This window comes from Sorex fumeus, unplaced genomic scaffold, assembly GCF_029834395.1.
Source record: "Sorex fumeus unplaced genomic scaffold, SorFum_2.1 ptg000098l, whole genome shotgun sequence".
Lineage (NCBI taxonomy): Eukaryota > Metazoa > Chordata > Mammalia > Eulipotyphla > Soricidae > Sorex > Sorex fumeus.
This window is the reverse complement of record NW_026606155.1, coordinates 24,852,531-24,878,757: the sequence shown is the minus strand read 5'-3', so window position 1 is coordinate 24,878,757 and position 26,227 is coordinate 24,852,531. Positions and strand designations below refer to the sequence as shown.

At 38.7% G+C, this 26,227-nt stretch overlaps 1 protein-coding gene across 6 annotated transcripts in view; it reads left to right on the top strand.

Annotated features, from left to right (window-relative positions):
* PCNX1 (pecanex 1) overlaps window positions 1-26,227 on the top strand; it is a 165,441-nt gene that overhangs the window by 28,981 nt on the left and 110,233 nt on the right. For 5 of the 6 annotated variants that reach the window (XM_056134261.1, XM_056134259.1, XM_056134257.1 and 2 more), the window contains exons 2-3: window positions 10,290-10,492; window positions 19,566-19,671. In XM_056134261.1, the coding sequence (XP_055990236.1) occupies window positions 10,290-10,492; window positions 19,566-19,671 (309 nt within the window). Of the gene's footprint in view, window positions 1-10,289; window positions 10,493-15,861; window positions 15,930-19,565; window positions 19,672-26,227 lie in introns of those variants that run through there. The other variant, XM_056134262.1, reaches the window with a different exon arrangement.

The window sequence follows — 26,227 nt, the reverse complement described above, 5'->3', positions numbered from 1 at the left end:
AGAGTGATCATTTCCAACTGTCATTGTCATAGTGGTCTCTTCTCAGTTGGTCCTAACTGCCCTCCCCCTCCTTCTTTGTAGGAAGCTTTCTAGGCAATGGAAAGTGTTCTTGGTTCTTTGCCCTGTAGGGCCTCTGAACCCAGTAAAAATAGACTTCGGCAGCATTCCTTATTATCATAACTGTGTAATTCTCAAAAGTTAGTCCCGTTTTGTTTTGTTTTGGGACCTCACCTGACTGTGCTCAGGACTTGCACTTGACTCTTGTGCTCAAGGATCACTTCTGGTGGGGCTTTTGGTATCTCAAGCAGTGCTGGGGACTGACCCCAGGTTGGCTTTCAAGGTCATTGTTACGAGCTACACTGTCTCTCTGGCTTTCCAGGTATTTTAGACAGATGGAATTTATTTTTTTTAGGGCAGAATCTGTCTATGTGGCAATTCTGCCAATTTTTTGTTTTCATTTACCAGAGGTTTTTGTTGTTATTAAATTTACTTCCATTTTGACAGCAGTTTGGTAGAAAAAAGAACTTTTAAGCAAAGAAAACCTGAAGTTCTGTTTTTCTCTCTCGATTTGTCAGAGACTGTTGCTTTTGTATGTAGCTTGTTAGAAGCCCTGACTAATTTGGTAGTTCGCAGCTTTCAGACATCCCAAACCACATAAGAAGAGAAGTGTGGACATAAAAACAAGACTCCAAAATGGATTTAGTATTTAGAACTTGGAAAAAAACCTGTTGCCCCATTTTCTCTTATAGAGGTATGTGAATAGTAGCAAATCATAAAGCAACAAAAGTCTCAGGGCTGGCAATTTTATTTAGTAGTTATAAATTTATTTCTGGACACTTTTTTTTATTTCTGGACACTTTGAAGAAAAATGTCTAATTAAAGATATTGTAGGAAATGTGATCTGGTTGGTACCTGTTTGTATTTTTTTTTTTTTTTTTGCCCTGGCAATGCTCAGGGCTTATTCCTGGCTCTGTACTCAGGGATCACTCCTGGCAGGGTTTGGGGGACTGTAAGTGGTGATGGGGATCAAATCTGGGTCAGCTGCATGCAATGCAAGGCAGCTGTCCTCCCTTGTTCTCCCCAACTATCTTTGCAGCCCCAAAGTTTCTGTATATTAAAGAGCTAATTAAAAAAATTCTATTGTTCTCTTTTAGAAAGACTTGGGATACGCTTCATGCTTACGTTCATTTACAAAATTTTCCTTTATATTACTGGCAGACTCTTTGTTCCTAGTTCACGAAATTCTGCCAAACAGTGATATAATGCTATTGAAGATTTTTTTGTTGTTTGTGATTTCTATGGAACCAATGGCATATCTCCACAATAACCTCAAACCAGTATTTTACAGTATAAATCGATGTTTTCTCACTGAGAGGGGATTATTCCAAATCGTTCTCATATTTTTGCCTGTAAGTTTGTAAAACTATTCTTCTTTGAAGGTTTTGCTTCATTCTTAGATCATACTCAGATCAATACTGGGGGCTTACTCCTGGCTCTTGTGCTCAGGGATCACTCCTAGTGGGTTCAGCGAACTGGTTACAGGGTTCTGGAGATAGAGCCCTGATTGGCTGCATGCAAGGCACGCAGCCTACCTACTATCTTTCCAGCCCCTACAAAACTGCTTCTAAGTATCAACTGCACTTCATTTGCTTAGATGGCAAGCAAGAGGAGAGCTCATCTACATTGTTTCTAAATGACACTCTGTAATGTGGCTTGATTTGGGAGACATGCATTATGGCAAGGCAGTTACAGGCCTGTGCTTGTTAGCAGCTGCTTTGCTTCACAGTCAGATGAAAACTGATGTTGGAATTTATAGAGTTATACTTCCCCGCAGGATTGTTTCGTGATCTTGGTTTATCGATTAGAAAAGAAAAGAGCCCTTTGTTCAGAGTAGAGATCACCAATTAGAGAACAGGTACTTTCTGTGTCCCCAGAGCTAAGAATGATTTTTGCATTCATTAGTGTTTTAAAAAATAGTAGTATTTTGTGCTGTGTAAAAATTATACAAAATTCAAACCCTGTTTAAAAACTTTTATTAAAAAATGCCATGTTTTTGTATTAATATATTGTCTATGCCCACTCTCACACTAAGTGGAAGAGTTGAGTTGTTGAATCAGATGACCTCAAAGTGAGAAATATTTTTTGTTTGACCTTAAATAGATAAAGTTTGCTGATGTAGAGGTAGTCATCGTGAGTAAGAAGAGCAAGGACCCTGAAACCAAATTAACTCAGCATTCTGAGACATTGTTGAGAAGTTCTTTCTGCTTTATGCCTCAGTTATTCCATCAAATGGGGTAACAACTCTGACTTCATATGATGCTCATGAGTGGTATATAGCTAATATATCCTACATAATATTTAGAAATAGGCCAGGCGCATGATAATCACATAAGTATTAGATATTGGCCAACACTTAAGTACTCTACTATTTGATAAACACTAAACAGTATGAACTGGAAAAGATATGTTTTGAAATCAATTCTAATTGAGAACAACTATATTTGTATTTCATTAAAGAAGCGGTATACATCCAGATTTTATTTCGGTGGCATAGATAATCGTGATATTATGAATTACACATACATACAACAGTCTGTATTGCAGTACACTAGCCGGAAGAGAGATTTACTCACTTGAGTTTGTTTTGGGTTTTTTTTGGGGGGGGGGGCGGAGGGCACAGGCAGCTCTGCTATGGGTTTACTCCTGGCTCTGTGCTCAAGTATCACTACTGGGGCTTCCTGAGGGACCATACTTGATGCTGTGACTTGAACCTGAGTTGACTGTGTACAGGAAAGCAAGCACCTTACCCACTATACTACCTCTCTGTACCCCAGCAGAGTTTTTGAAATGAAGTGTAATGTATAAAGGTTATTTTACAACAGTAATGGTTCTAGTATGACCACTTCCAGAAATTTAAGTGTCTTTCTTAAAGTTGTAAATTTATTTTGCATCATCTTGAATAGCTTAAACCTCTCCCTCTTGGCTGAAATATTAGTTTTTTATTTTGTAGATAAGTTATCAGTTTAAGAGGACTGAATAGTGTAGCTGTCTCAGTATGCCAACTCCTTTTTCAACACTTGCTTTTCTTTTCTCATTGGAGAAGACAAAGCAAGATATTCATTTATCTAACTTTTAAAACAAAACACAAAGTTTCCATTTTTTAACACATTTAAAAGTGTGCTGTGTGATGGTGTTAAGTATATTCACTTTGCTGGACAGTGGATCTTTAAAACCATTTTATCATGCAGAACTGAAACTCTTTACTTGTTGAACAATAATCCCCCACCCACCCTCACGTCTGACATCCTCCATTCTTTTTTCTTTGTGAATTTACTACTCTTATTTATTTTTGTTGTGATTTTGTGTGCAGGAGACTGCCAAGTAGTGCTCAGAAGCCCAGGGGCAACACCAGACAATACTTGGACTGGCTGTATGGGCCTGATGGTTCAGTACTTGAGCTGATGAAGTGACTTGAAGTTTTAGGGGTCACTAGGTTCACTCAGCACCACCTAGCATCACCTACATCCAGTGATGCTGTTGTGGGAGGGCTTGTGGTCTTGGGACCTGGTGAGTGCAAGTCATATGCTCCAGCTCTTTGAGCTCTATCCCTGGCCCATTTAATTTATATTGGAATTATCAGTGTCATTTATATAATTTAAGTGCTGTTAAATAAGACAGAGATAGGCACTGCAGCTGGGGAAATTGGGTCCATATAAATTGACGAAATATGTATGGTATGGTGGGAAACATGAATTGTAACTCTGATGCTAATGTGTTTCAATCCACATTCTCCTATTAAATTGTTTCCCGCAATATATCACATATAACGAGAAGGTTAATTTTTCCCCCCTTTAAGATCAATTGCTATGACGATAATAACACTTTAAAGTTTTTTGAGGATCACTTTAATGGTTTTTAGTCCTTTGTGCTTGATTTTTAATGAATATGACTGCTTTAGATACCTCATGTAAGTGGAATATCTAGTATTTTTTTTTCCTCAGCTGACATTTCACTTAGCATCAAGACCTCCAGGTTCATCCCTGATGTAGCATGTGGCAGGATTTTCTGTATGAGGTTGACCTTCCATGTGTGTATAGGCCACATGTTGTTTATCCATCTGTTGATGGACATTTTCAGAGCTTCCACCACTTTGCATGTTATACTGCTCTTGGTGTACAAACATCCCTTCGAAATCCTGCTTCTGGTGCTTTTGAATGAATATGCAGAAGTGAGATTGCTTGATCATATGGTGATTCTATTTTTAACTTTTCGAGGAACTACCATACTGTGTTCATCGAGACTTCACCATTTCACATTCTCACAGTGCACAGAGGTTGGGATTTCTCCACATTCTTGCCAATATTTGCTGTTTTCTTTTAAGCGTGTTTTCACTTAGTAGTCATCCTAAAGCATATGAAGTGATATTTCATTGTGGTATTGGCCCATTCAACTTTTAAGAGAGTTGATATTAATAAAAGCATCTAACAGTTTGTGCTAAGGAGTCTCACTACAGATTTCTGATCTTATTTTATTTGAATATCTCGAGCCATCTGACAACTCTTAATACTTCCTGCCTTTCTCAGGGAAGTCTAATTGAGAGTTAAGATTTTTTAAAAATACTTTTAAATAGGAGTCAAGTAAGAAAATGCCTTCATGTGAAATGGTTCCTTTACCAACCCATTCATTATTGAATGACCAACATAGCTCATATTTTTGTAAAACATGAAAGGCCAGTGTACCCATTCCATAGTATGAAAATATTCTCCTCATCATTGAAATCTGAAATTTTTCTAATTATAAAAGAAATATATATTCATTAACCCAAAATGAAGCAAATGTGGTAAAAATCAAGAATACATAGTTTACATTTGAAATACGTTATATTGCAATGATAGAGTTTATATTAGTGCATGTGACTGTTGTTCTCACCGTCATATGATATTCCATTAGTAATCAATCTATCATTTTACATTTTTCTGGTGATTGTAGTTTCTTCCCTATTTTTGGTGAAAGTTTCCTAGAGATTCATGTGGGTTTCTCTTTATTTTTTGCACAGTAGAGAAATGGGAGGATTTGGGTGACATATCTATCAATGTATATTTTGTTCAGCAATCTATAAGCATTTTTTACATCCATGCAAATGGGTATTAAATAATATAGTACTGTGGTTTTGTTTTTCCTTTGATGGTGGGGTTGTTTGGTCCATGCCCATTGGTGCTCAGGGTCTTGGCTCTGCTGTAGGATCAATCCTGGCAGTACTTGTGAACCCTTTGAGGGGCTAGTGGTGGAACTAGGGTGGCCACATGCAAGGAAATACATTATCCCCCTGTATTACCTCTGGTCCCTAAATACTGTTTATAGTGATCATTTTTCTGTGTAAGATCTTCCTTTTGTCCTTTAATGTTTCACAAATCTTTAATTTGTATTTTCATTTAATACCTCAAAAAATACGATTTTTTTGGGTTGGAGCAATAGCACAGCAGGTAGGGCATTTGCCTTGCACGCAGCCGACCTAGGTTCGATTCCCAGCATCCCATATGGTCCCCTGAGCACCGCCAAGAGTATTTCCTGAGTGCATGAACCAGGTGTAACTCCTGTGCATCGCTGGGTGTGACCCAAAATGTAAAAAAAAAAAAAAAATTTTTTTTTTTTAGTTTATCAGTGCTTTTATAGTATTTTGGACATCATGCTAAGTGAGTCTTCCTAAATATTATAGGGATTTTAAAAATATTTCTTCTAAAAATTTTAAAGCTTAACTCTTTGCAGAAGTCACTTTAAGAAATTGAAATATGCCAGGTTAAGAAATTAAAATATGATAAATCTTAAATCACTTGTTGCTGAATGTCCATCATGGCTGTGGTGTCAGAATCTTGGTAAACAGTGCCTTAAATTATCACGTAATTGCAGTGGTAGGGAAGAACAAGTATCAGAGGAATCTTGCATTAGGAATGAATAGTTAAGTGATGTGTTAAGCATCTTTTCACAGCAATGACTTCAGTTGTGGGCAGTGTCTATTATTTAACCTTGAACTTACAGACAGCTGATTATTAATAAGGAGTATTCAAAAATCAAGATGTGACCTTTGACATAATAGATGGAAAAATATGTGGCTCATCTGTTTTGGTGTTAACTTTTTGATATATTGCAGCTATAAGATAGGTTGATGTTTAAGATATGAGAATGGGACGCAAACCCATGATGAATGACTCTTGGCAGTGATGAGACCTTTCTAGTTCTTTACTGTGGACCTTCTTTGTCCAGTGGAAATATCATACCGTTTTCTGTACTTTGCTTTTCTGCTCTCCACTGTTTTTGTTATCCCAGAAAATAAATAAATAAATAAATATAATAAAATAGCCCTTTCTGTATGAATCACATAGTTAGACATTTATGTAAATTCAGAATAAATCTGGGCCTGAGTCACAGTTCTGGGTATGGGGTACTTGCCTTGCATATGACGAGCATGGGTTTGATCCCTGGCACCACATAAGTTTTCCTGAACCCCACCAGGAATGATCCCTGAGCATAGAACCAGGAATTAGCCCTGACTACTGCCATCTAGTGCCACAAACAAAAAGACTATACCTGTTTATCACAGAATGCCAGTTAATCTGCTTGGTTGCATCCACAGTAATTTGAAGATTAAATCTGCAATAACACATTACAGCTAAAAAAGATGAACTTGTTCCTTTGGAAAGACTCATAGTTTTCGAACTATTTTAAGATATGAGAATGGGACTCAAACTATTTTAATACTTTTTGAACTATATAAATATTGCAAAAAAATCCAAATAACTTTAAATTTAGATTTTTATTGGTGAATAGGATGTAATAATGGTATTTTAACAGAAAAATAAGCAATTTTGTGGATTTTTTCCTTCAGAAATTGTGTGTTGTTAAGTATAATTCTGAGCTTTTCTGAAAATACCCGTGGTAGGCCTAATTTAACTACTTTAAAGCAATAGAAACAATAGTAAATACAACTTGGCTTGACCTTTTTGTGTATAATCCAAAAACCTGTAGCATGGGTGACTTGACTAGTTTCTAGTTTTTGATGTTGAATTTTAGGAAACCATGAAACTATGTAAAGTAATGCCTTTTAATAGACATTTTTTGGTAATATTATTGAAGTTCAGCTACAGAGAGTGCTTATGGAAATTAAAGAGCCATACCAATACTGTCTTCTATGTATGGGGCAGCAGGGAATACTGTGAAGTAATGTAAATGAACATATTTAGTCACAAACCCATCCACTGTGTTTCTTTGTACTTTTACTTCATTGGGGGAGAATGAAACTGTTATAGCACCATTGTCTTATCACCTGGAAACCTAGAGGGTAACCACTTACAGGATTTAGCATTTATATTGCACAGCATAAAATAAATGGATGAATGGATAGGAGCAGACATAGAAGGACTGCACTCATTTGTGGAATATAAAGTAATGGGAGACTAACACCCTAGGATAGTAGAGATAAGGACCAGGAAGATTGCCCCACGGCTTGGAAGCCAGACTCACATGCTGGGGAAAAAGGCAGTTGGGATATGGAAGGGACCACCGAGTAAAGGATGCTTGGAGTGCTCGCTCTGCATGGGAGATGCGTGCTGGAAGTAGACTATAGAATGAACATGATGGCTACCTAATACATGTATCGCAAACCATAACACCCAACAGGAGAGATAGAGTAAAAGGGAATGAGGCAGAGGTGGGTGTGGGGGTGGGGATACTGGGAACATTGGTGGTGGAGAATGGGCACTGATGGAGGGATGGATACTTGATCATTGTATGACTGAAATGTAAGCACAAAAGTTTGTAAGTCTGTAACTGTACCTCACGGTGATTCATTAAAAAATAAAAAAGGAAAAAGCAAAACTTTTGTAATTTGAGTAAGAAATACAAAATACAAATATGGGCTGGAATGTTAGTATAGCAAATAGGGTACTTGCCTTGCACGTAGCCAACCTGGTTTTCATCCCAGGCACCCTATATGGTCCTGGGAACCCAGGAGTGATCCCTGAGAGCAGAGCCAGCAGTAAGCCCTGGGTGTCACTGGGCGTGGCCCCCAAACCAACAAAAGAAATACAAATGGTAATCATCTGCTACTGGCTTCCAGTATGAAATATTGAAATAGTCACAGCTTGACTTTGTTTCTATATTTTTTAGTTTCAGTGTTTTAAGAAAATATATTCTAGGGGTTGGAGCAATAGCACAACGGGTAGGGTGTTTGCCTTGTACTCCGCCGACCTGAGTTCGATTCCCAGCATCCCATATGGTCCCCTGAGCACCATCAGGAGTAATTCCTGAGTGCAGAGCCAGGAATAACCCCTGTGCATTGGCAGGTGTGACCCAAAAAGAAAAAAAAAAAAAAAAAAAAAAAAAACAACCAAAAAACAAAAAACAAAAACCATACTTAAGGAATACATAGGGCATGCACATTTCAACACTTCAGTGTTTCTTGGAACTCAGCCACTATTTTAGCAATAAGATGGCAGGTGGAGGGATTTTATTTAGATGTTTTTAACTGTTCATGATTGACTTTGATTTTTGTTTGCTTTGCTCTCCATTCTCTGTTTGTTGCTGTTGTCACAACTGAGATTTACACACTTAACTGTGGTACTTGCAAGTGGTCACTCACTCTGGTCAGGGTATTTTCATGAGTGCTTGCAGCAGGCTGTGATCATTTAGTTCTACTGCTCATGGACATTCTGTTGTAGTGTAGTGCCAATAGCATGTAAATGGGCATTCGGGGTGCCCATTTACATGCTATTGGCAGTTGCAAGCAGTTCTTTTTCTTTTTAATTTTTGGGCCATACCAGGTGGCTCTCAGGTGTTACTCCTGACTCTGCAGTCAGGGATGAATCGTTCCTGTTGGTGCTCAAGGGGGCCATATGGAATGCTGGGGATTGAACCCGGGTCAGGCACATGCAAAGCACGTTCCCTGCCTGCTGAACTGTCTACAGTCCCTGCAAGCAGTTCTTGACTGGTGCTCATGCATCTTTATATTTTGGTTTTGGTGTGTCAGGGATCACACATCTTTACTGAAAGTACTTGCAGGTACCCAGTTGTGCTGTGGAGGTTGTCCACTGTTGTGGTATTGTAGGTCTGTCGAACGTGGATGCAGATGCAAACCCCTGAATCTCCAAGACACACAGACTGCAGTCCTCACACCAGGATGCTGCGGATTTACTTCCGTTTATTACTTGATTCTGTGCTGTAATCTTTAATCTAGCAGATTATAATTTTCAAGTGATTAAGTAGTTTTGAGTAAGACTAGTTAAGATATTGGATGTTCCTCCTATCTAATTCGGTTTTACTGTCAGTTTTTAAGATATTTCTGATAATTTTAACTCCTGATCTTAAGGAACATAATGTTTATATCTCAAGAAATTTTACAGAGCCCCTAAAGTGGGGTTATAACTCCAGCTTCATTCCTTGTTATGCAATGAATGTGATACCTTGCCTCTCCAGTTGTGTTAAAAGCCTTCTGGCATGGATTATCTAGCTTTGCTATTCAGTGGAAATGAAATGTGAGCCACATATATAATTAAAAACTTTCTAATCGCTATACTAAGAAAAATAGGGGAGCTGGAGCCGTAGTACAGCAGGTAGGGTGCTTGCTGTCCATGCAGGTGACTCTAGTTCAATCCCCCGAGCCCCACCAGGACTGATCCTTGTGAATAGCCCAGTATGATTACAAAGACTACAAGAAAGAAACATAAAACATTAGCATTTTACCCCATGTAATATAAATATTTAATATGTAAAGGTAAAGGTAAAGGCCCTCCCATTGATCATCGATTTGCTCGAGCGGGCCCAGTAACGTCTCCATTGGAGACTTTGTTGTTACTGTGTCTGGCATATCGAATACTCTCGGTAGCTTGCCGGGCTCTCCGAGAGGGGTGGAAGAATCGAACTTGGGTCGGCCATGTTGGCTGCGTGCAAGGCAAACGCCCTACCCGCTGTGCTATCGCTCCAGCCCCATTTAATATGTAGTCAATAGAAATTATTGAGTTTTTAGCATTTTTTTAAAAGTCCAACTCATCAAAATCAAATGTATACATTCTTTGTATACATTTTAGTGCAGGCTTGCCACACTGCAGATCCTCAGTGGCCACATGTAACTAGTGGCAGTTGTACTGGGCAGTGCAGTCTTACAGAACTTTTCAGAGTTACTGCTAATAACAGAATTGCTGCTTTATGCATAGAGATGTACGTGTTTTTACTTCAGTTGCAGATTTTTCTGAGTTAAATATTTAAAAATGCATATTTTTATTTTTTTTTTTCCAAAGGCCCTACCTTCCTCCATGATTATAGTAGCAGTTTATTGTCCTGTGATAGCTGCTGTTTTCATTGTTCTGAAGATGGTTAACTACCGACTCCACAGAGCACTTGATGCTGGAGAAGTTGTGGATAGGAACCCAAATACAGACCAGCGAGCCAAAGCCGAGCAAGGCAACTGTTCAACTAGAAGAAAAGACAGCAATGGTCCAAGGTAAGAAAACCCTGTCACTCAGTTTTACTGGTCATGTATGTGTAAAGATGTGATTTTTGTGTTGTGCCTTTTATGCTTAGATATTCCTTAAGGTCCAGGTAGAGCTTGCTAATGTGGATACAGTGACAAATACAGATGATAACATTAGACCTTTAAAACAACACTCTTGGCCTGACTGCTAAAATAGCAGAAAAATAATAGTTATAACTGCTTCATAGTTATTTACCCAGAAAACATTGGTTTCTGTGATGTTATTTTTTAAATCATTATTATTTCATTTTGCTTTTCGGGCAGAATAACACCTGGCAGTGTTCAGAGCTTTTTGGGTCACACCCGGCGATGCTCAAGGGATTTTCCTGGCTCTGCACTCAGGAATTACTCCTGGCGGTGCTCTGGAACCTTATGAGATGCCAGGGATCAAACTTGGGTTGGCTATGTGCAAGGCAAATCCCCTATTCACTGTACTGTCAGCCCAGCCCCAGTTTGAAAAGATTTTAAGTAATTACTTTTTAGATTTGTTAGTCTCAGCACCATTAGGTAAATAATGATTTTTTTCCAATAATGATTTCCCTGACCCTGAATGAGCCTCCAATCGTTGGGAAGGAGATGCTGCTAAAATCTCAGGCTGGGAGGAATGGAGGTAATAACGCGCTTGAGTAACGGGATGACAGTGATATAGTGAATGATAAAACTTTTTTTTTTTTTGTGCAGCAGACTTAATTCAGTTTTTGGGGTCTTCTTTATCTGCCTTGTTGATCTAACTTTTGTTGTTGTTGTTGCTGAATGTTTGTTTTCTTTTTATGTATTGCTTTTATCACTTTTTAATACACTTAATACCTAGTTGTGTGACTTTCTCTTTGATATTACCCTTTAAATAATATCATGATTTGATCATACTTAAGTTTTGGTGAAGTGTTCCCTTGTGTGGTTATTTTCCTGAAAATTTTATCGTAATTTTGGTAGTTGTGTTTTGGGGAGAGCTCAGTCATTAAAATCAAAAATCTTATCGAGGGATATCTTTCTATGATATGTGTATGTGGCTACTCACACATGCACAAACACACACACACACACGCACATGTATACACACATGCTCACACACATAATTATTTATTTGCTTGTCTTTTATGTCTCCAAAGTTTAGATTTTTAAAAATTGAGCTCTGCATATTTCTTAATCCTATTCTCTGTTAGGAAATGCATATCCTAATAGTTTGGATGAGCAAACAGAATACAGACTTTGTCCTTAGTCTGTCATGACTTGAATGAGTTCCTGATTATCTGACCTTGGGGAAATTACTTAAGCTTTAAATGACGTGGCTTCCTCATTTGAAGATGAGGCAATACTAATGCTTACTGCTTGGTCTTGTGGAATTATTACAAAGAGTATATGAAAAGCATTTAGAACCATTTATGGTACATGGTTACTAGTATTTTGTGTTGTTCGGGGTTTTCGGGGCGACAGCTGGTGCTACTCAGGATTTATTCCTGGCTTTGTGCTCAGGGATTACTCCTGGCTGGCTCAGGACCACATTCGGTGACAAGCATGGAACTAAGTTGTGTGCAAAGCAATCTCCTTACCAACCATACTGTCTCTCTAGCCTGGTAACCAGTGTTTTGTGAGCTCAGTAATTTTGAGCTCTAATTATATCTTGATATTATATTTTTAATTTTTTAATTAAAGGTAAAGGTAAAGGCCCTCCCGTTGTTCGTCGATTTGCTCGAGCGGGCCCAGTAACGTCTCCATTGGAGACTTTGTTGTTACTGTGTTTGGCATATCGAATACCTCATGGGTGGCTTGCCAGGCTCTGCCGTGCGGGCGAGATACTCTTGGTAGCTTGCCAGGCTCTCCGAGAGGGGCGGAGGAATCGAACTCGGGTCGGCCATGTTGGCTGCGTGCAAGGCAAACACCCTACCGCTGTGCTATCGCGATTTTTCCATTTTCTTTGAGGTTAAGCAGTTTTTAAATTATATAAAATGTATTTTTATAATGACTCACTTATGTGTATAATTTGGAGGCTAATAATTGTAGACTTACATACATGTTATATATGTATGTATGTATGTATGTATGTGTGACCCATTTCATATAAATACCTTCTAAGCCTTTATGTACTCCTTCCCTATTTTGTTCTATTTTCTTTCCTTCAGAGTGACCATTAATTTTAATTTTGTGTTAATAGTTTCCTTCTTAACATTTATTTCCTTTTTGTCTTCAGTCTTATATAATCTTTAGCAGTTTATCAACATCTGTTACTAAATTTTGCCTTTTTGTTTATATTCTGTTGAATATTTTATATCGCTATGCTTTAAAAACTTTTCATTCAGGTAAGTGTTAAATGTGTCTTATTGTGACTTTTAGCTTCTTATTCTGATTACTAAGGAGGTTGAATTAAAAAATACTAGTTTGGGTCACACCTGACTGTGCTTAGGGATCACTTCAGGTGGAGCTTGGGGACCATAATGTAATGCAGGGGGTCAAACCTGGGTCATTATATGCATGGCAAGCACCCTACCTAATGTACCATCTCTCCGACCTCATGAAGAGCTTAAAGAAGTGGTTCTTTTAGATTTTCTGTTCTTTCCAGTGTCCACATTTTGTTTTATTTTTCTTTGCGGTTGTCTTTTTTTTTTTTTTTTTTGTATTGTCTACTGAGTCTGTGGGCTGGAGTGATAGCACAGCGGTTAGGGTGTTTGCCTTGCACGCGGCTAACTTGGCCGACCCAGGTTTGATTTCTCCACCCCTCTCAGAAAGCCCAGCAAGCTACCGAGAGTATCTCACCCGCATGGCAAAGCCTGGCAAGCTACCCGTGACGTATTTGATATGCTAAACACAGTAACAAGTGTCACAATGGAGACGTTACTGGGCCCACTTGAGCAAATCGATGAACAGCGGGTAGACAGTGACAGTGACTGAGTCTTTTTCCTAGTAAGTACTGAGTATTTTTCCTAGTAAGTTTAGGATACTAGTTCTGTATTGATAATACTCATTAAGTCTTTTCTCCCAGTTTCTGACTTGTCATTATGTTTTCCCTAGGATTTCTTAGGATTATCATGAACTCTTAAATTAAGTGCAATGATAGCAACCTTTTTGTAATTAGCATTCTAATGACTTTCTTAAAAAATTATTTCCCACGTGGAAATCACAAAGATATTATCCTATATAGTTTTCCTAGAGATTCCCCTTTCTTTTGTTTTGACATTTCACTTGTACATGGATTTATTTTATTTTGCTTCTTGGTCGGAGAACTACACCCAGTGGTGCTCAGAGGACATGTAGTGCCTGAGATCAAAGCCACGACTTCACACGTGAAAGCTGTGTGCTCTGTCACTTGAGTTTCATTCCTGCACCCTGAAATTATTTTAATTTCTGTGTCAGATAGGGTATCAACTTTGATAAAATATGAATAACTGGTTTACTCAGTAACTTTTAAATGGACTGTTTTCCTTGGTGATATGTCCTAGTTGTTGGGGTGGGTATATTACTGGTCTTTCTTTCCTGTTGTTTTGATCTATAGTTGTCTATTCTTGTACCATTACATGTTCTCCTAGTTGCTGTACCTTTATAACATGACTTCTGATATATTGTGGGGCAAACCTCTCACCTTGTTCTTTTTCAGGAGTAGATTTGATATTCTTGACTCTTTGATAAAAACTTTAGAGTTTGCCAGGCAAAGTCTGCAAGAACTTAGAATTTGGGGTGGTAGGAGTGGGGGTGGAGATTATATTGGATATTTAGATTCACTTTATGATTCTTTACAATATTTTATCTTCTTTAACATCTTCCAATAAAGATTCATAGTTTCTCCATAAAACACTTGTATAACTTTGTTTGCCAAATCATTTAATAATTTTTATGCTATTATCAAACTTCTGTGCTGTTTTTGGCTTTCTCCTTTAAATGGATCCTGTTACTTTGTGTCTAGGAACTTTATTAAAACGTCCTTTTAAATGGTGAAACTTTATAGGTTATTTCTCAATTTTTCAATAAATGATAAGAGTTACATATTTTCTTATCTAATTTTATGCTTTTGAGGAGTCACTCCCCATGGTGCTCTGTACCAACTTCTATCAGTGCTCATGGCGGGACCATGTGGTGTCAGGGATCCATTGTGGACCTCCACTCCAGCCTGTTGAGCCATCTCCCCAGCCCACCCTGTCTTTCACTTCTTGTTTAACTTGTTTATTGGTATGAATTCTAGCACGTGGTTAAATTGAAAAAGTGTTGGCATACATCCTTGTCTTTTTCTAGTTTTTATTATGATAGCAAAGTGGGTAGGGCGTTTGCCTTGCATGCGGCCCGAACTGGGTTCGATTCCTCTGTCCCTCTCGGAGAGCCCGGCAAGCTACTGAGAGTATCCCGCCTGCACGGCAGAGCCTGGCAAGCTCCCTGTGGCGTATTCGATATGCCAAAAACAGTAACAACAAGTCTCATAATGGAGATGTTACTGGTGCCCACTCAAGCATATTGATGAACAATGGGAGGACAGTGCTACAAAGCTATGCTGCTACTTGTGGTCTTATGTTCTGTTCTAAGGAAAACAAATGAATAAAAAATACTTTTTATTTCTAGAGCTTGGCTGAGCTGGATTCGATTCTCCTCCCCTCTCGGAGAGCCTGGCAAGCTATCGAGAGTATCTCGCCCGCCAAACTCAGTAACAAGTCTCAAAATGGAGACGTTACTGGGCCCGCTCGAGCAAATCAATGAACAGTGGGAGGACAGTGACAGTGACAGTGACAGATCATTCTGTTAGATACAGTTACCAGTTTGCTGCATGAGTGAATGAGTATAGTAGGGCTACTTGAGCTGTAGTTTTCATTGGCTGTCGTGTAGAAGTTTAAAAGAGCTCATTAAATCTGAGTCTTAGAGGACTCAAAGTCATTAATGTTTGTATTACATCTCTAATGTTTCAGGAGAGGAAAAGAGCACATTGACTTTTAGGATTTGTATATCAATATTTTGAAGGTGTTTTTTTTTTTTTTGAAAACAAATTTGAAAACAAAGAAGACTTTGTTTTCTCTTCTCATGGAAGTAATGATGGCAGTATTATAAACTCAAGATCCACAGAACCTATATGCAGGTAAATTTTGGGCTAAACATTTTGGTAAGATTTATTCTTTTTAGGGACTTTTTAATTTATTCATACCCTTAGGAAGTCATGGTACTATGAATTAGATTTGTAAATTTAGTACTGTAATGGTGCTGTGGAGTTTTTTTTTTTTATTTAAGCTTTAGCAGTTAATGATACTAATAATAAATTGGCTGGCGAAGCCTCCTTTATTAATACAGTTTAGACCCCTTTCTTCTTTTCTGCCTTTCCCTGTACCTGGTTTTTTTTTTTTAACAGATGGGGAAGTTAAGGCATAAAGGTAGAGATTCCCTGAATTTGGTGTATTGCTTTGCTTCTGTGAGAATTGTAGACCACTATACTTTCCAGGTATGTGCTGAAATCTTCATTGCCAAAAATCTTCAAGTCTTCATAATAAAGATGATTTTTATGTAGCTGTTTTACATGTTTAGCTATAATTAGGACATCTGTTGCTGACTAATAGTTCTGCGTCTGAATTTGTAGAGGAGAGACGTACCTAAAAGTTGTTAAAGGATTTATTTTTAAGAGGTCATTCATTTCCCCCTATTTCATCTGTTCGTCTGTTTTGCTTCTTTAATTGTTCTTTCTTCTCAGTGTTGAAATTGAGTACGCTATTCAGGCCATTGTTGCTCAGCTGGGCAGTGGTGACTTTTGCCCCCCCAGGAGACCACTGGCAATATTTGTAGTTACTTTGCGTTATCACTATGAGGTGATGTGTGCTGGCCCCTAGTGGACGAAAGGTCAGGAGCTCTCATATCTGTGATGCACAGGCTGCTCCCCCACACTAAATAATGTGCTACCCGACAATGTCAATTCACGCAGTCCTTAGTGTTTGCTCTAGCACATGTGATTTTAAACTCGAGAGAGAATAGCAATGTCTGTTTGAAAGTCAGCATCTGTCCTAGATCTTGTCCTAGACTTGGCTTTAGAGATTGGTATGGATCTATCTGGTTTTCAAATCTTGGCTTGACCACTTTTGGCTAACACTCCAACAATCAAGTGTGTGTGAGAAAACAGAAAACGTGAACACACGTTGGAGAATGCTGAGTAAATTTTGTTTTTTTCTCTTTGACCACCCTTGCTTCATATTCCAGTGATTCAGTTACATTGTTCAGTCTTCTTTGGTCTTGAGCAACTTTTTACATGGTTTGGCTTTTTAATTTTTTAATCTCTGAAATGAAGATGTAGTATTTATATGTTAGATTTAGGGGAGAGAATATTAATTGAGAAACTAAATTGCATATGTTCCTATGATTGAAATAAAAGAAATACTTTTTTTATTTACTAAAACGATTATTTGTTGAAATAGTTGTTTTTATTTGTTATTGATAATAAAGTTACATATTATGATCATTTAGATTTGCTCTATCAGAAGTGATGTGTACAAGTCAGCAAGAATGTCCAATAACTAATGAGTAGATAAATAAAGGGATTTTTTTTTTGGCCACAAAGCATTAATGCATGCTACAATCTGAATGAACATTGAAAAATATGCTAAGTTAAAAGGGCTGGAGCGATAGCACAGCGGGTAGGGCGTTCGCCTTACACGCGGCCAACATGGCCGACCCGAGTTCGATTCCTCCGCCCCTCTCGGAGAGCCCGGCAAGCTACCGAGAGTATTCGATATGCCAGACACAGTAACAACAAGGTCTCCAATGGAGACGTTACTGGGCCCGCTCGAGCAAAAGGAGCAAACATTCATAAATATTTATAAATGAGTTCATATGATTGATTTCATTTACATCAAACATCTACAATAAGCTAGTTTATTGAGATGAAAAGCAGATAAATGATTGCATAGGGTGGAAGTGAAGATTGTATGGGGAGGGTCAGGAAGCAATAGCTAAAGGGATTGTTTTTTGAGGTGATAGAAATAGTATAAAATTTATTGTGATGGTTGCTTGATTTTAATATACTGAATTTCATGGATTAAGTTGTTTGGTGGTAAATACACAGCAGTTATATATCAGTAAAATTGTTACAGAAACCAGGCCAGCTGACGGTTTTGCTTTTTTCTGTGGTGTTGAATATTTTATACCTTAGACCTTACTGTGGTCTCTAGCTTCTAAGATCTGTAAAATCTGACTTAGAGCATGTCAGTAGAGATAACCATAATATTGCCAGTCAGTTATTACTCACCACTAATTTAGTTTGGTGATAGCCATCTGAATATTTAATATTTTAAAAATAAATACTTCTCATTCTGGCTTGTGTAGCCTGTATGATTTCATATCAAATGGCCAACAAACACGAACATATTACACTTTTCTCACACGTCAACCTTTATATGCTGAATTGGCCATCAAATTTGAAACAATTCCAGTATGTTTTATTTTTATAAATGGGCGGCAAGTTATAAAAGCTGATTCAAGTTATAAAAGCTGATTTTTCACTACTGGGTGTAGGTTAACTGTAGTAAGCTGTCTCTAGTTAGGATCCCTTAGGCAGAAAGTAATATGATAGTTATGAGACAGTTAATAACAAAATTGCATTAGAATTCAAACAGCTATAGTGGTAAATATTGAAGTGGAGGTATACAGGAACTTTTCCCTACATCTTTTTACTGCAGATATCAGAATACCCCTTTCAAACTGAGTGATGCTCACATTACTGTGAAGTCTGTGTGCATGGTGCAGAACTTCAAAAATGGCATGGTGCAGAACTTCCAAGTATTTCATGACCCTGGTTCCCCTGGCTGTGCGTTGCTCATTGGTTTTAGTTAGCTTTGTGTGTAGGCTCCCTCAGAATGGTTGAAAATTGCTGCTGCACCTCCAGGCCTTAAGTTCTCATAACATCAAGACTAGCATAAACGGAGCACTTTTAGGACATCAACTCATGCCAAATTGGGTCAGTGCATGTATCCTACAACTGATCTCTATGACCACGAAATTGGGTTACACTGAGAGACTTTGGTTAGTAGAGGTCACTCCTAAATCTGAGTGGTGGGGTCACCAGTACCCATGACCGTGTAAGAGTTTGGGATAAGATTGTTCACCAGAAGAATTTTGGCTTTTGTTTTATTGCCAGAGCATAGCATTAGGTGGATGAACAGGATAGCTTATATCTTCTGTGATATCCAGCATAAATGGTAGCACTTATTTTCCTGATAAATAATAATAGCTAAAATTTTTGAGTACTTATTCTGTATACCCAGGAGAATGAGTAAAACACAGTCAACAAAAAGCGTTATGATAGCATCTAGGATTGATTTCTTTCAAAGTATTAACCAGAAATATTATTAAAAATTTTTGAAATTTGATCTCACATTTTCTCATAATTTGGGATTTCTATTATCTTTAAGATGTAATATATGTGAATTTCTCATGTTTTTGAAATGTTCCCCTCTTGTCTAATAGTTATTAGTACAATTTAGCATTATTTTGCTATTTTAATTTATGCCTTGTAACATAACTCATCTATATATTTAAACGGTTTCCAGTTCTTTCAAGTAAGTTATTATCCAGTTAAGTATGTTAACTTAAAAATTTTAATAAAAACAGCTTGTCTGGGACAACTGTTCTCTTGCACACTCCTCATTGTGTCAGACTCCCTAGTTGGACTGTGCCCTTGGCAGGATGAGGGAGTGTAAAGTCTGATTAAATTCTGTGTTTTAACTGCCCAGTTTCTTTTTACTCTTTGATAGCAGAAGGCAAATCATCTCTTTGCTAGAGTGATCGTATGGCACATAACATATGTGCAGTATTTAGTTTTCTGTAATTTTAACTCGTGTCAGCTTCTAATACGGGATTTGGTGTAGACAGGTTGGGAAAGTTTTCTGATTTTTTTCAAGTCCTGAAAATATTTCAGTCATTATAAAGTAATACAAATGATCAGATTTATAAAAGAGAATGATCAATATTTTTGCTGTTACCTGGATACCATAGCGATGTAGAAAAAAAGTGACTTAAGTAATAATTCTGCTAATAATTAAAAGGTCATTGTGTTAGAATAACAGTTGCTCTCTTTTTCTTCATTTCCCTCCAGTGATCCCGGTGGAGGGATTGAAATGTCTGAGTTCATTCGAGAGGCCACACCCCCAGTTGGTTGCAGTTCAAGAAATTCTTACGCTGGCTTAGATCCTAGCAACCAGGTATTTACCTGTGTCTTCTTTCGTCCTTTGCCTCATCCTCATACTGGACTCATGTATCCCCTCTCCATAATAGTAAGATGCTATTTGGGGTTATCTTGATGATCAAAAAAGAATTCTTTTGTTATTTGTTTTTGATCCATACCTGGCTGTGCTCAGAGCCTACAGCCTGACTCAGTGCATGTGGGTCATTCCTGGTGGTGGTGGGGGAACAGGCAGTCCTTAGCTGATCATGCCTTTAGCCTTTTGAGTTACCCCCAGACCCAGTATTTTTATTTACCTGAATTTTTACATTAGGTACATTTTTATTCAGCTTGTACAACATGCCCATTTCCCCGGGATAGTTAGATTGAGAGGTGGGTGCTGTACAGTGGTTCAGGTGCTAGCTGTGCTTGCAAATGGCCAACCTGAGTTCAATCCCTGGCACCCCATATGGTTCCCTGAGCCTGCCAGGAGTAATCCCTGAGTGCAGAGTTGGGAGTAAGCCCTGACCACTGCTGGGTGTAGCCCCAAAGCCAAAACAAAAACAAACTAGCAAACAAAAATGAACAAAAATTTTTACTCTGAAAAGAGGCCCTCGTTTACTGCTGGGAATGTCAGTTGGTCCAGCCTTTTTGGAAGACAATATGGATATGGACATTCCTCAAAAAATTAGAACTTTAGCTTTTATACAACCCATTAATTCCACTCCTGGAAATTTACCCCAAGAGTCCCAAACCACAATGCAGGAAAGTTCACTGCAGCACTATTCACAATAGCCCAAGTCTGGAAGCAACCCAAGTGCCCAAGAACAGATGACTGGATAAACAAGCTGTAGTTCATATACACAGTGGATTACTACTTGGCAGTAAGAAAAGATCAAATCGTGCAATTTGCTGATACATGGATGGATTGAAAAAGTGTCATGCTGAATGAAATGAGTCAGAGGGAGAGGGACAGACACAGAATGATCTCAGTATATGTGGGATACAAAGAAATAAAGTGGGGAATAACTAATGCCCAAAGGCATTAGAAATGAAGAGCAGGAGGGCTTGTTCTTAGTAGGAAGCTTGCCAATGGGAATTGAGGAGGGATAGGTAGGGAAGGCACCACGTAGGACAATGGCAGAAGGAAGTGGTCACTGGATGAGAACTGGGTGCTGAAAGGAGGTGAACTAGTGTGCTTAAAAGGAAAAAATAAAGAAGGGAAAATAGAAGAAGAAAAAAGAATATAGTGCTTGCATGCCATGGAGGCAGGGGGAGGGGCAGGAGTGAAACTAGGAACATTGGTGGGGGAATGTGGACAATGGTGAAGGGACTGATGTTGAAATATTGTATGCCTGAAACTCAGTCATGAATAACTTTGCAACTTTGTAATTCACAATGATTCAATTAAAAACAAAAGATTAATTAAGAAGAAAAAAATTAGCTTCTAGTTTGCACACTCTCACTTGCCTTCACATTATATATATTGGAGAAATGTTCAAAAATGGTTTAAAAATTTACCTAGCTTAAATACGGTAAAAATATCTGTCTGTCTGTCCCCCCATTGTTCATCGATTTGCTTGAGTGGGCACCAGTCTCCATTGTGAGACTTTGTTGTTATTGCTTTTGGCATATCAGATACGTCACAGGTAGCTTGCCAGGCTTTGCCGTGTGGGCGGAATACTCTGGGTAGCTTGCCGGCCTCTCTGAGAGGGGTGGAGGAATCGAACCTGGGTTGGCCACATGCAAGGCCCTACCCACTATGCTATCGTTCTGGCCCATGTTCCTTTAGCTTTGAATTTTAAAATAGCAACTCTGAAAATATTATTTCAAAATTTGGCTAACATCTGCTAATGTACTCTCATTCTAACCTCAGCTGGGTCTTTGCCGATCTATCTCTCTTTGATCCTAAACATCTCCCACGCTAATCCAAGTCCCAGTTACTCGAGTTTGCCTTCTCAGCCGGACATTACTTCAGTAAAATTCTCTAAGCTCTACAAGACAGCAATTTAGCAAGAAATCTTAAATGTTCTCTTAAATCTTCTCTTTGTAGAACTTTAGATAACCATGGTTTCAGTGGTCATTATATAAGCCCTTCCTTCACATCCAAGTTGACAGCTGACTCTTTGCTATGTTCTAGGCTTGGCCTCACTTCTGGATTTCCCCTTCAGTCTTCTTGCTGTTAGACTGTGCTGCTTGTGGGCCAGAGTTGCCCTTTCCTCTGCTTCCTCCTTTCTGGGTCAGAGACTTAGTCCTCTTTATTTTCTGGTCTAACCTAAAGTCTTGTTCTCAACCATCCCCTATTCCTCAACATTTTTCAAGGACCTTGTAGTGCTGCCTTTTTGCAGATGAAGCACTTGTGTTTTTTTTTTTTTATTTAGCATGTTGTTTTTGGTGTATGATAATGTGTGGGCAATTTATAAGCCTCTACAGAGTAGATTTTTCCTTCTTTTTTTCTAATTGTCTAACACATGCCATGTGTATAGCTGATTTCCAGTTAATGATTTTTAATTATCCTTAACTGTACATAGACAGTGAACTGTGAAATAGTCAGACTTGACTCATTCAGATAACGTACGTAATTCTCCTGACTTTACCCCACTGTATTCTGCTAGTCCACATTGTCAGCGTTGTACTAAGGTGAAAATCACTGTATTCTGTGAATCAAAAAACTTTAAAGATGCATTTTTATTTGAGTTGTGTCTCATGATTTAAATCTCAAATGGCTTTTTTTTTTTTTTTTTTTTTTTTTTTTTGCTTTTTGGGTCACACCTGGTGATACACAGGGGTTACTGGTTACTTCTGGCTTTGCACTCAGGAATTAGTCCTTGCGGTACTCGGGATCATATGGGATACTGGAAATTGAACCTGGTTGGCCTCGTGCAAGTCAAACACCCTACCCGCTGCATTATCACTTGGGTACCTCGAATGATTTTTTAAATTAACCCTTTAACTTTTGGCCATACCCTGGGGTGCTCAGGGTTTACTCCTGGCTCTGCACTTAGGGATCACTCTTGGCAGGGCTCAGGGCACCATATGGGTTCTAGGGATTCTACCTGGGTTGGCTGCTTACTAAGACAAGTGCCCTACCTGCTGTACTGTTGCTTCAGCCCCTCAAATGATTTTTGCAGTAAGATTCATTTAGGACTGAGTGTACTATAGAACAAATACTGGGAAATGTTGGAGTTTTTTCTACTTTGTTTTAAAACATATGTGGAAATTCTCAAGCTTCAGTTTTTGCAATGCCAGCTGGAAGAACTCTGCTGCTATCCTTGATTCTGCTTTTTTGCTGGCCTTGTGCTTTTTTCCAGCTCCGTACAGAATGAAATGAGTGTTTTTAGGTATGGTTGCATGTTTTCTATTCTCTGTAAACTGCTGCTTAGTCCCTAGGGTAATTGGCATTATCCCACTACTGTGGGGACTAAGCCTAAATTATTCCAATAATCCTTTGGAGAGCCATGTCTTTCTACACCCTGTTTTTGTGTAGAACAAGTTAAAGGACAGATCAGTCGCCAGTTTGAAAATTCTCTTTGGGCATCCTGCTGGTTAGAACTTGCTCTGCTCAGTTGAGGGACGGAATCCCATCCTGAATGTAGTTTAAGTATCTCTTCTCATAAATGCATAGGGTGCTTACTTTAGTTTTCCTTAAAATGTGAACTTGAGTGCAGATGGGGAAATATTTGGGGCTGTTCTGTTGGTGAACTGTGGTAGTTTCCGTTTAATTATTTTCGAAATAAAAGAAATGGTTGAAATAAAAGAAATTATTACTGTTATCCATTAGGGAGGTTCAAGTGAAGTAGAATTAGACTTTTGTATATTGTTAGAGATAGTATCAGTACTGACAAACAGTGGTTATTTCTTTTTTTGTTTTGTTTTTGGGTCATATTTGTAGGGGCTCAGGAGTTGCTCCCGGCACGTGCTGTGCTGGGGATCAAACCTGAGGCTCACAGAAGTACTGAACCATTTTAGTGCACATACCTCTTAAAGTAAAAATCTTCACCCAATGTGCCTGAATAGTCCATTAAAATTTTTTTTTCCGTTTAAAAATGTGTTTGCATTCTCAAAAAATTAGAATTCGATCTCCCATTTGACCCAGCTATAGCACTCCTGGGAATATATCCCAGAGAGGCAAAAATGTATAGTCGAAGTGACATCTGCAATTGTTTGTTCATTGCAGCACTCTTTACAATAGCCAAAATCTGGAAAAAACCTGAGTGCCCGAGAACAGATGACTGGTTAAAGAAGCTTTGGTACATTTACACAATGGAGTACTATGTAGCTGTTAGAAAAGATGAAGTTATGAAATTTACATACAAGTGGTACTACATGGGAAGTATCATGTTAAGCGAAATGAGTCAGAAAGAGCAGGATAGACACAGAAAGATTGCATTCATCTGGGGAACATAAAGCAACAAAACGGGAGACTAACACCCAGGAAGGGCTCAGATTAGTACCAGGAATTTTGCTCCATGACTTGAAGGCCAGCCACATGTGCTAGGTGAGAAGGAAGCTCAGATAGAGAAGAGAGCACCAAATAAAGGGTGTTGTGAAGACCCTCCCAGGGTGGGAGAGACATGCTAAAAGTGGTCTATAGACCAAACATGACTGCCACTCAATGCCTCTCTGGCAAAACACAGTACCCAAAAGAAGAGAGAGAGAACAGGGAGGAATGCCCTGCCACAGCGGCAGGGTGGGACGGGGGGGGGGGGGGGGGAGGATGGGGGGTCGGAGGGATGATAGGACCCGTGGTGGGGGAGGATGGGCACTGGTGGAGGGATGGGTACTTGATCATTGTATAACTGAAACCCAAGCACAAAAATTTGTGAGTCTATAAGTATACTTCATGGTGTTTCACTAATAAAAAAAAATGATAAATAAAAAAAAATGTGTTTGCTTTTTAAAAAATGATAGTGAGGGGCTTGGCTTGTAGCTTAGTGCTAAATATTGGTTGTGTGTGTGTGTGTGTGTGTGGGCGGGGGGGGGTGGCCCTGCATTCGAGTCCCACCACTGTGAAAGAAAAAAAATTAGTACATTGTGGAAAATAACAAGAAAAAAATTACTCATGTCATAATTTAAAAATCCTTCTTTAAACAGAGTACTATTTTAGTGTACATGCTGCTTGGGACTTGAGTCTCTATTGAATATATCATGAATGCTAAAACCGTTAAGTGTTTTTCTATAGTGACATTTGGGGGAATTCATTGAATTCTTGTGTGTGTGTGTGTGTGTGTGAGAGAGAGAGAGAGAGAGAGAGAGAGAGAGAAAGAGAAAGAAAGAAAGAAAGAGAGAGAGAGAGCATGCGTGCTCAGTAGTTTATATTCTCAATCCTGTGTTGTTTCACATGTAAATAATCCTAACGTTTACTTAAATAACGTTTACTTAAATAATCCTAACGTTTACATAAACTTAAATAATACAAAATGCATGCAGTCTAAAATATAACTATTCATTGTATCCATTCAGAATGCTTTTGTGAACAAGTAATATAACTGGACTAAATTAAGCAACTTGAAGAAATGGGAGTTTATCACCTACATCTGGAGGTGGCCGTGTGACATTTGTTCTGCAGCTCAGTGATGTCCGGCTGTGGGTTGACATTTCCATAGTTCTTTTGACTTTTTCTTTTAGGGTTACAGGATGAACACAGAAGCTTCAATCACAAGCCTACTGAAAAGTGAGGAATGTGGGGGTGGAGAATTTTGTCTTTGGTCCTCTTTCTAGACATGAAAGGTCTTTCCCTGAAGCCTCCAGCAGGCTCTCTCTTATCATTATTGGCCAGAACTGGACCAGATATAGGGCCCACTTTTCACAGGTCAAAAGATAAAAACCCAACCTCTGAATGAAGTGGGAGACTTGGCAAGGATGGAAAAAGGGGACACTTTGAGACTTTGAGCAAACAGCTATCTATCATACCTATAAGTAAGTAAAGTAAAGGCCCCTCCCGTTGATCGTCGATTTGCTCGAGCGGGCCCAGTAACGTCTCCATTGGAGACTTTGTTGTTACTGTGTCTGGCATATCGAATACTCTCGGTAGCTTGCCGGGCTCTCCGAGAGGGGCGGAGGAATCGAACTCGGGTCGGCCATGTTGGCCGCTTGTAAGGCGAACGCCCTACCCGCTGTGCTATATTGAGAAGTTTTTAATTTTTTAAAAAGTTTTTTTTTTTAATTCTTAAATGGTTATTATTTTTGTTTGCTTGTTTTAAAATGTCTATTTAGCAGTCCTGAGTTTATTATTCTAGTTGAAATAGAGCAAATGTTCTATAGGTTGTCTTAACAAGCATGTTAAAAATGGAATGTTTGTTTTGTTTTTAGACCATATCTGCTTGAGGGTCACTCCTGACTTGGTGCTTGGGGGCTATACCCAAGTCTGTGTTTCGGGGGCCATGCCATGCTGGGGATCAAACCCAGAGTTTCTGGATGCAGAAACATGTGCTCTAGCCCTGTGATCTATCTCTTTAGCTTGAAAAATGAAGCTTTCTTTGTCAGTAAAATGTTTTTTGGGTCGGGGGCAGAGAGATCACTCAATGCACCGAGCACATCCAGACTTCCCCAGTGCTTCAGGATTCCATTCCATGCCTGGTGTGACTCCTAAGCAT